General features: G+C 32.1%; 1 protein-coding gene across 2 annotated transcripts; it reads right to left on the bottom strand.

Annotated features, from left to right (window-relative positions):
• Positions 1-3586: 3586 nt before the first annotated feature.
• LOC142537356 (methyl-CpG-binding domain-containing protein 2-like) lies at positions 3587-6743 on the bottom strand. Of its 2 annotated transcripts, none has more exons than XM_075642893.1 (4): positions 6532-6743; positions 4016-4406; positions 3772-3914; positions 3587-3688 (listed from the first exon to the last, which is right to left on the bottom strand). In XM_075642893.1, the coding sequence occupies exons 2-3, from the start codon at positions 4396-4398 to the stop codon at positions 3773-3775; spliced, it is 525 nt and encodes a 174-aa protein (XP_075499008.1). In that variant the 5' UTR covers positions 4399-4406; positions 6532-6743; the 3' UTR covers positions 3587-3688; position 3772. The 2 variants fall into 2 exon arrangements, with proteins under 2 accessions (XP_075499008.1, XP_075499009.1); XM_075642894.1 differs by having other exon boundaries at positions 6554-6693.
• Between the last annotated feature and the right edge of the window lie 4914 nt (positions 6744-11657).

Raw genomic sequence — 11657 nt, 5'->3', positions numbered from 1 at the left:
AGAAGTGCGAAAAGAAACTAGGCTGACAGATTCGAACAAATCACAGAATGAATGAGAACGGGTAAGATGAAGTGTAAAAAAGATAGATATGATTTTAGATGTTCGGAAAACTGAAGCTCCTATATCACCTAAGTTCGCACTAGAAGACTTTGGATAATACAAGTGGTTTGCAATATCCCGATTCAGTTTGGTCTTAAACATCGCTAAACTGAAACTCATAATATATAGCTGATTAATGGACAGTTTACAAGCTGCTATATAAATGTAATACACAATGATACTAACTCAGCATGAAATGCTTCCTAAATAATCAAATAAAATTCTTTTAAGATGAGCTGAACCGATTCAGTTTCGCTCATGTATATGTATATGAAGGATTTTGAAGACTTTATCTTTTCAATGAAAATGATCGTCCTCTTCTTGAAGTCAACTCCTCCTCTATTTATACTCTCAGAAATAGATCTTTTTAATCAAAAAATGTTTGTTCGTTATTTAGTCCATGTCAACGCTTTTCTGACAGTTCGTACACTGTTACTATCAGTCTTGACTCGTATATTGTTGCGATCAGTTTGTTCGGACTGCTTGATGTTGACATCAATTAAGTGTTCTGACATAGAATTATTCTGGGTAAACTGAGATTCGGTAATTTGAAATCCTTTAAACTTATTTATTCGATTTAGAAGTGTATCAGTTTTGGTTTAACTATATCGATTTCTCTTAAATTAGTTTTTCTTTAATATTATTTGTTAATCACCAAAATATACTAAATTTTTTATCCAACAATGTTTCTCAATAGTCGTAGAACCAAAATCAGAACTAATAAATAAAAAATTGGACAGAAATTGGAAAATATCATATGTTTTGTTGAAGAAAATGAAAGATATCTGAAGATATTTGTTAAAATAATGAAATATATTTGAATGTTTATACAAAGATTTTAGATTTTTCATTTTGGAAAATTATAATTGAAATATGATATTAATAAGTCTCTATATGTAAGAAGTTTATCAAGAAGAAAAACCATACTTGTTTAACGTAGATGATAATTTGATAATAATATTTGACATAAATATCTCAATTATTTGCTATAATTTTTTTAAAAAATTTAAAGAATAAATTTTATTTCATACCATGGTCAAAAATGTTAAACATGAAATTGGAATCTTATACGCTGATTATGTTTTGGTTTTGAACTTAATTAAGATTATGTCTCTTTTGAGACGGTTCCCACAAATCTTTATCTGTGAGACGGGTCAACCATACAGATATTCACAATAAAAAGTATTACTCTTAGCATAAAAAATAATACTTTTTCATGAATGACCAAATAAGAGATCCGTCTCACAAAATACAATCCATAAATCGTCTCACACAAGTTTTTATCTTTAGCTAAATTTGGAACCTTGGTTTTTGGAAAACATGTTCATACATGTTCAGAAAGAGTATCTAATTGTACAAACACAATAGCGTTGCAAATAATGTTTTTCTTCATAGTCCCGTGTAGTACAATGATTGTCCGATCACATTAAAAAAATTATATACTTTATTTGTTTAATTTAAATTTCACTTGTGACAAAAAATAAAACATATGCTTTTAAATTTTTTCATTGCAAATAATAAATTAAAATTCTTTTATTTAGTATATAAAAATATATTAATTACAGGAATGAATTTTGCTACTTCAAAATATTTTAATGAAGAGAAAAATATATTCTCAAAATCTTAGTGTATTCTCAAAAAGACAAAAATATTAAACAAAATGACTTGATCCTACCCCAAAATGATAATAGAACAACAAAAGAAGATATAATACGAAGACGATGAAGATATATATTTGGAGAAAAGAGATACAAAATTATTAATAAAAAAATTACAAGCGCCACGAAAAACGAAGATGGAAAGATGATTTCATACCATGAGAAAATAATAGATAAAAAAATTAAGAAAATAAATAAAAATATGAATTCATTATGGTAAGTAAAAAAGAATTAAAATAAGTTAATCTTTAAAAAACATATTATATATGTCTGGTAATATAAAATTTAATGTGTTAATATACATGTACAAATATATTTGTCATATTAACATCGAAACAAAATATATAAAAAATAGATGTGACATTCACTTGGATAATTAATTTTACGAAAACAACTTTTTTCAACGTGCATTGAAGTTCTCTTTCCTAGTGAAATAAAAAAGAAGACGACAAGTTTTTGTAGTCGAGGCCTCGAGTTTGAGTTGTGACATTCGGGATCGTATAAAATTCACAAAGTACCCATGGACTCACACACTTGGGGCTACACAACCATGGATTATATCAAAATCCCACACCTCTGCAAAAAAGACCTCGTCGCCTTCAATTAACTATTTCATTCTTTGAAACAAGGTTTAATGTATGCAAAGAACGCATCAAAAAATAGCTGCTGCGAATTTTTAAGATAAAAATGTACGACTCATCGTAGAGTCAATGTTCATTATTGGAGTAGGTGTCTTGTGAGATGATCTCACGAATCTTTATTTGTTAGACGGGTCAACCCTACCGATATTCACAATAAAAAATAATACTCTTACCATAAAAAGTAATATTTTTCATGGACGACCCAAATAAGATATTCGTCTCATAAAATACGAACGTGAGACCGTCTCACACAAGTTTTTGCCACATTATTGATCATCTCGACAGAGACAGCTTCAGATGAGTACTCGCGGTATAATTATTTAAGAAGTGAGTAAAACAATTCGTGGGGCACAATCACTGTAAGCTCTCTTCTTTACGTTTAAATTATGCTCTGTTCAATTTTTCTTCTGCAAATTATTATTTTACTAACATCGTTATCGTAAGTTTTTCTGATACTTTTGGCTATGGAGTAGGTAAACCCACTCTTTCCTCTAAACCTTGATCCGTTAATTTATGTCATTTTGAAATTTAATCTTCCGATTGGTCAAATCAGGGTCAACGTCCAAGATTTTGTAATTTTCGATATTTTTGTCCTATTTACATCGGATTAGTTAACATCAAATTTAAGGATTCTGTCTTCAAGGCAATTTTTAGCATTTCACATATTAAATTTGTGATATGGTATATTAAATGTTTGTTTTTGTTTTAGTTAGCTAATGTGTACCACTGTTTATCGCTAAGTGACATAATTAAAATATAATTTTCTCCAACAAAATAACATACGATTAGCTGTCGAATTTTCTACTGGTATCCGGACAACCGTGTGGATTGATAGGTTATCAGCCTTGATCGTTGCAAAAGGCGATTGCTACCACATCAGACCCATTCCTAGACCCTAATTTCTTACATTATTATGTACCAAATGTGTGTCATTAGGATTATTTATTTCCAAACAAGATACTTTTGTGTCAGTAAATATTTTATGTGCACATATCGTGCACTATTCTTGCACATAAGGTGCACGATTATTGCACCCAAGTACCAGAAAATCTTGTCCAAATTTACCAATGTAAACTTACAATTGTATACAGACAACTTCATACAACACACGACTTTGCTCAATTTAAGAAATAATTAGTTCATGTAGGCTTCTACAAACAACAGTTTCTTGTGCAAATATAATGATGGCTGAAATTTAGACTGTAGAATTACTAGAACTTTCTGCTCGGGGTTCAACCACTGTCTCCGGTGCACCATGTTCCGAAAAAGAATCTCCATATGGGACAATGGCTGCAATGACATAAGAATTTCAATTTCTGACATTGAATCAAGATTTCCATAGTACAAAACCAAGCAAGATAATACCACAAAACCTTATGTCTCTTGTTTGTCACGTGATGAAGAGCGAGCTCGCCTTTTCGCAACATGATTATCAACAAATCGTACCGGGGGTTGAAACGAAAACTGAGATGTGGTGACACCGTCTTGTGCAAGCTGCGGATGCTCACCAAGGTACCTGCACAAATGTTGACATTAATCATCAAAATAGATATTCCCAACTTTATGACATATATAATGAATAAGTTATTTAGTTAGCGTTTTAAGATCAGAGCATACCGACTAAGTTCCACCATTGAACGTAATCTCTTGTTGGACGGTGTCACATAATACACGTCAGCGAATTTCGTGCCTCCTTCCGCTCGAGCTCTTATAATGCGTTGCCATCCCTTAGGAGTCCGAGGAATGTTGGGCTTGTCCATTGCCCATACCCAGTTTTGATCCTCCCGTTTGACATCAGATTCCTTCTCGCATGATATATCAGGTCTCCACTGCCTGGCTACATCACACATGAAAGGCTGTTCATTGATTGTCTCTCTTATTTCCTCATATTTCTCCTTCGACGGGACGAGCCTCCACTTTGAACATGAGGCACACTGGACTGTATATGTCGTGACAGATTCCCAAACCTTATTTGCCGAGCTGCTTGGACTTTGTTCCATTTTGAGAACTACCAATAAAAAGGGAACAATATTCTAAAGTGTCAGTGTGATGATTCTGCATTATATTGAAAATCAGTGAACAAGTTACGAACCTGAAAAAAAATAGAATTAGACCCTGGATAAAAAAAAACCTAACTAAATTTCACACAAGCAAAAACCTAGTTTGAATATAGAGTGAATGAACACAAATATTTCTGGAAAACTGCAGAACAAGTTAATCGAAAAATAACGAATTGAAATAAGCATTTCCTTTGGAGTGTATGCTATCAAAAAGGTGTTCCCGAAGCATGATCAATGCAAATACTTCCCATGGAAAATCTTCAAATATAGCATTTTCCTACTTTTTCCTGAATAAATTTCATTTGTTGTAGCAAGTTACAAACTCTTTACTTATTAGAGTTCATTAATATCTTGCTCAATATAGAAAATGGACAAAAATAAGGTATAGCATTTTGCTTTAGTGGCATATGTGCATAAGATGGTAATAAATCTTGGATGAAGAAAAATAACAAGGTCCATATGGACAATCATTATCATTGTTTAAATTAACCAACACTTTGTTTCATCATATAATTACCAATGAAATTAAGTTTCTAGGAAAGCAACAGAAAACACGAGCAAATAAATAAGCCTTGACTACCAAGAAACCAAAAAACAAATAATCAGCTGGAAAATATTATCTGAAAACATCAATGCAAGCTTTACATCTTCAACATGTCAAACAAATGTGCTGCATGTTCCCCTTCTTAAGTGGAATATTGGGGCATGTTTTGCAAGAACTAAACCACGCAAAAGATTTGTTGAATCGAAATGCAGCATGAGAATATCAATGCCAAAAAGTTCTTGAAAACTTTATGACCACATAAAAAAGATAAGACTTGCAGGCTAATGATTTCTGTATAATGTTTAAAAATTTCAAGGCCTTTTCACTGTATATTGTTGATGCTTAAGAATGACAAGTTTCCTACAGCAGTCTATGGTAAAACAAAAAAACAGTTTGAACAAACATAAAGGCAAATAGATCATGAAACTTCAGAAGAAGTACTCACATAAAAAACTGGAACACACTAAATTGTCACTTATTAGTTCGAATACCCCACTGAATAACTTAAGAAAGAGCAAAACTGATTGCTGAGCACTGAAGACAAAAGGCTAACGTTTAAAATAGAACAAAAATCGATGGAAGATAGTGATCGCATAAATTAAATAGGAGTGTTTTGCGTAATCTATGGTAAAACTTGCTAAAATCGCTTTGGATAAAATTATAGGAAACGCTTTTAAACCGTTCTTATGTGTTCATCAACTGAAGTGGTTTTCAACTAGTACAAAAACTCAAGTAATGGGAGCGCGCGGTTTTAAACCATGTGGACCGGATACGAAAGCTTTAAGTCAGTATGTATGTAATGATACATACAGCTGCACGCGGATGCATGTGCCTGCTCAATACATTGCTCTTCATTTAACCTTGATCTTTGCTGACAATTAAACTAACGAGGAATCTGTAACACTAAATTCCCCATAATTTTAATGCCAAAGGTGCAAACTTTTCCCATGAAACTAGACAACTCCATTTATATTCAATCCACATGACTAGGTCTGCCATGAATCTTACAATCATATCCTATTGCATATGATAAAAGTATCATCAAATTTTCTTTTACCACGAAAAGCGTACATGCAAATTGACAAATATAAAATGCTGTATATGCAGGATCGAAACTCGAAGCGAAGCACACACGTTCATGCAAAAACGAGGAATCTGAAGACACAAATCAACAAGGAAAATAAAGAAAAATCAAACCTATGGTTATAATAATCTAGGCAATAGAAAATTTGATTCGTACACAGTAATTTTGTTAGTGTCAAATATTGTATTTTAGTAATTATTCACAAGAACACATTCTTCAAACAAAGACAAACCAAAGATAAAAGAAAGAATAAAAAGCACTATTCAACAAATCCGTGTGCTGATGATTTTAACAGACATAAAATCACACACTAGAATGCGTGCCCAGGCGATTAATAAAATGATGAGTGAATTCATCCGCCAAGAAAAAGAAAGAAAGAACATCCACACAAAACAACGAGTTAATCAAGAAAAAGCCCAACAGTGATAAATGATGGAACACGTACGTAAAAGGAGCTGGAAAGATACCACCACTAATTAGATCAGATGAGAATTAATGGCGTGGTTTCTCCGAAACTCGTCTCCCAAGAGGAACGTGTGTGCTGGGTCTTCGAATGATTGAGGAACAGAACTCAGAAAGCTAAAGTGGGAGTTCTGGCTAGGGTTTGCTAGTAGGGTTAGTGTAGGCGAGGAAAGCAAGGAGAAGCGAAAAGGTACTGTTTAATTTGACTACCACCACATTTGTGCTTTTGAGTGGGCTAAAATTATTTTATTTGTAGGGGGAATGGTATTTTAATTATTAAAAATTTCATTTATGATATATATTAATATTATGTTATTATTATTAAGATAAAAGATTTTTTTAATGAAATAAAAATATAAAAGAATTGTTGAACTAATATAATATAGGCAAAAACTTGTGTGAGACGGTCTCACGAGTCGTATTTTGTGAGACGGATCTCTTATTTGGATCATTCATGAAAAAGTATTACTTTTTATGCTAAGAGTATTACTTTTTATTGTGAATAACGGTAGGGTTTACCCGTCTTCCAGATAAAGATTCGTGAGATCATCTCACAAGACACCTACTCTATAATATAAATTTAGTACTTGTATGGTTATTAGGTATAAACATGTTTGAGAACTATGTGGAACAATAATAAAATAAATTTTTGATCTACTAACTTGCTCTATATTGAGTGTTAGTCCACTACTAACTCTTCAAACTTTGGTCTTTGTGTATTAATTTATAATTTTCGGCTATTTTGTTCTAAATATTGTATTGGCGTTGAACAAGAACAATTTTTGATGTCACATCAAAATTTTTTAATGTTTTATCAGTATTTTCAGGTATCATGTGTATTAATATTTATTGGTATCATATCAACATTCCGGTAAAATAGTACTGAACACCTAAAAAAATAATGAGTTGAACAAAAACCAAATTTTAAATATTTAGTGTGTAAAACCTAAATTTGGACAAGTTAATTGACAAAAGAAGTTATTTTTCCTTCAAACGGACCATAAACTAGGAAATAATTTAGAAATAGAGCATTCGGGATCTTAGAATTCTTTATATGATAAAGTGAGAAATATAAAAGTCAACTCTCTAATGAATGAAATAATTTATCACATTCACAAAAATCATATCAAACATAACATTATTTTTTCTACATATATTACATTTCTCTATCAATAATTTTTTAATTATTGATTTAATAATCATTCAATAATCTCATCTTCCAAACCAAGCGTTTCCTAAAAAGTTATATTTATCTAAAGTGAATAGTACAAATACACTCATCATATTCCGTTGAAATACAACCAAAAATGCTACAACGTGAAAGCTCTCATAAACAAAATACGTCCCTTATAATTAGGACTGATCATGAATATGAGTGAATCACCCCTGCCGGGATTTCGTCGAGACGGGACGTCGGAGTTCTTATTTTTAAATCAGTACTTTTGAGTCGACAAGAAGCAGAAACTATTATTGCATTGATTTCTATTTTAGTTAATTTTGATCGTGGTACGTAGTTAACATTTTGTTTTCCTCATATTTCATCTTACCTCCTTCAAATTTCATTTTAGTATTTTTTAAAATAAGAAAATGTTTATTTATTTTGCTCTAGAACTCGAATTAAATAGAACCACGAATCAGTTATGACATTTTAATTTAAAAAATTCTTTTTTTGAGAAGGCCCCTCAAATAATCGCAGAAAAACAGTGATAACACAAAAATATTTTACATAAATAAATTAATTAAATATTTTAAAAAGTAAAATATATTGGACATAGGCAAATTTATATTATTCATATATTATATTACGCGTACACAATGTGTATGCTTCACTCCATTAGTACTTGAAACATCTATGAGTACTGTATGGCTTATACACTAAAGTTTTATTTTGAATTGCATGTATTAAAAATTCACTTAAGCAAAATCACATTCTTTTTATAAATTTTTTTTTAGCATGTTAGCTTCTCCAACCAAACAAACTCTTAGTCAAACCATGGAATTAATACTAAATTTTCTAATATGTATCGATCATATTTAAATTGTAGGAAAATTATCAAGAGATAAATTATCCTTTTTATATTTTGTATAAAAATATGTAAAAAAAAATAACTACTTACAAATTTATTGGCAGTTATGATATTAAAAAGAACATTAAATTGCCGAACATATCATGTTTAATTTTCACTATCTTTCAAAACAATACTTTACACCTTATATATTTTTAAAACAGTTTAATATAAGAAACACTAGCTTATAAAATGGTTAAAATAAGTTTAGTCACATATAATATAATATAAATTAAATAAATAAGTTTACATGTTTCAAAGAATAAATAAGTCACAGACTATTTTTATTTCCAAACAAGTAAAGATGATTTCGTGCTAGCTAGAGAAAATCAATCAAAATAACCCATGCACATATCTTTCACTATCATATACAAAATGTGCACGATAATTGAACAATTTGCACAGTCATTGCACATAAACTCCAGAATATATATTGAAATATACACATTTAAAATCACAATATTACTGATAATATATACAAGTTGATATGTTTTGGATATAAGCTAGCCCGCTTTAATACAAGACTTTGGTTTAAAAAGATTTTACAAATATATATGCTGGACTGACATAATAATTGAAGAAGTTAAACCCCACCATGATCGTACTGCCGGACTATATCACACGTGAAAGTCCGTCATTGATTGGTTTCTCTTATTTCCACATGTTTCTCCTCCGATGGGACGAGACTCCACTTCGAACATGAAGTTCACTGGACTGCATATGCACTTACATGCAGATTCTCAAACCAAACCTTATCTGCCAAGGTGCTTGGATTTCTTTCCATTTCGAGAACTGCCAAAAAATGGTTCGTGCTACATAGAGAAAATCAATCAAAATTACCCATGCACATATCTTGCACTATCATACACAAAATGTGCACGGTAATTGAACAATTTGCACAGTCATTGCACATAAACTCCAGAATATATGTTGAAATATACATATTTAAACTCACAATTACTGATAATATATACAAGTTGATATGTTTTGGATATAAGCACGCTTTAATACAAGACTCTGGTTTAAGAAGATTTTACAAATATATATTCTCGACTGACATAATAATTGAAGAAGTTAAACCCCACCATGATCGTACTGCCGGACTATATCACACGTGAAAGTCTGTTCATTGATTGGTTTATCTTATTTTCTTATGTTTCTCCTTCGATGGGACGAGCCTCCACTTCGAACATGAGGTGCACTGGACTGCATATACACTGACAGATTCTCAAACCAAACCTTATATGCCAAGTTGCTTGGATTTCTTTCCATTTCGAGAAATGCCTAAAATGAAAGGGATCGATTTTAGGTGTTCTAATTCGCAACGGAAGTTTCAAAATTTGTGTTTCAAGATGAAAAATTCAAACACCTCATACTAGATGTGTAGCAAATACAAAAACACCAAAATATGACATTCATAGTGTGTTTAGAAAATATACATATCAATCACAAGGATTGATAATGGCTCAAACTAATGTGTAAACACCTTAGCTCTTGAATGGATGAGTTGATCTATAAGCTTCCAAAGAGCACTCCTTGCTCTAAAATCAAGCCCACCACCAACAAGGTAGGATCCCTCTCATATTTTGCACTAGAAAAATATGAGGATTTTTCTTTGAGAAGTGTAGGAAATCTTCAACAATTGAAGAAGCAAAAATGGAGAGAATTCATGCCAAAAATTTCGGCCATCATGGTCCAAGGGAGAGAAGGGAGACTTTTCTTGGTTGTGGGAAAAGCTCATGGAAGCATGTGCATGCCATGCCAATATTTTAATCAAAAATAATCCTCAACTCTTCACCTCCTAAGCATGCAAAACTTAGTGGGCTTAGTAACATTTACAAAGGGCTCATGGACCTTTTAATTTAATTGTCTCAAACATATTTGAGCCCAATTAAACTTTACTTGGTTTTACTCAAGTCTACTAGTTAAATAATTATTTCCAATTGGGCTCTACAAGGCCCAATGTTATTTAATTAATTCAACACTTGAATTAATTTAATTATTTGGACTCTACTAGGCCCACTAGTGTTTAATTAATTCAACACTTGAATTAATTTAATTTAGTCCATAATAATGTTTATGAAAATCACAATTTTCAAATACATTATTTACTTGGCCTACTTTTAATTTAAGAACACATTCATAAATTAGAAATTATATTTCCCTCATAGAAGTCAAACTTCTATTTTTCTTTACGCTTATAAACTCATTTATAAGCCGTACAACACATTGAACTATTTTACTTCTCAACGGGATCTAGAAAGCTAGTACTTGTGTGACCCTCAATGGTTCATTGATACAACTAGCCGTGGGTTCACATCTCCATGTGATTCGAACTAAACATGTCCTTATATGAGCATACCCCAATTGCTCCATTCTTACTTATCAACTCCTTGATAACAAGAACGTCAGAACTCAAGTCTGATAGTACCCAACCAATCATGTTAAACGCCTAGCAGCATCGCTTACATGATTCCCTAGGTATCAAATGATAGTGCCTGCAAGAACCATTCAATTATGGTTAGCGTACAGTACGGTCCCTTCAACTCATTTATCCCGACCGATTCGACAACCATTGGTTTATCGAGAGTTGTCAATGAATCGATACTATGTGTCATGTTGTAGTTGCATCGATGGTGTAATCTATGAAACCCCTTTCATAATTACCTACCATAATCTGATCAGAGATTTAATACTACATACACATAGGATATCCATACCCGAAGGTAAGCGGTGAATCCCCGACTACAATGCATCGACTCCTATATGTTTCGACAAAACACCCAACCTTGCCACCTGATGACCCCTAAAGAGTCGGTAAACAAGTCAAAGTGTAATTCTAGCACATAGAGTCTCAATGTTGTCCCGGGTCATAAGGACTAATGGTGTACAACCATAAACTAGGACGTTTCCACTCGATAAGTGAGAACCATTTGGAAAGTCCTTTATGGAGGGTTGTTCAGTGCACTCTACCAGGAGCACCTATATGCATGCTCGGACATCACAATGTCCCCTACCAATGAAACATGGTACTTACATCGCA

The sequence above is a fragment of the Primulina tabacum genome, chromosome 2, assembly GCF_025594145.1.
Source record: "Primulina tabacum isolate GXHZ01 chromosome 2, ASM2559414v2, whole genome shotgun sequence".
Classification (NCBI taxonomy): domain Eukaryota; kingdom Viridiplantae; phylum Streptophyta; class Magnoliopsida; order Lamiales; family Gesneriaceae; genus Primulina; species Primulina tabacum.
The sequence above is the reverse complement of the archived record's forward strand: the minus strand, read 5'-3'. Positions and strand labels throughout refer to the sequence as shown.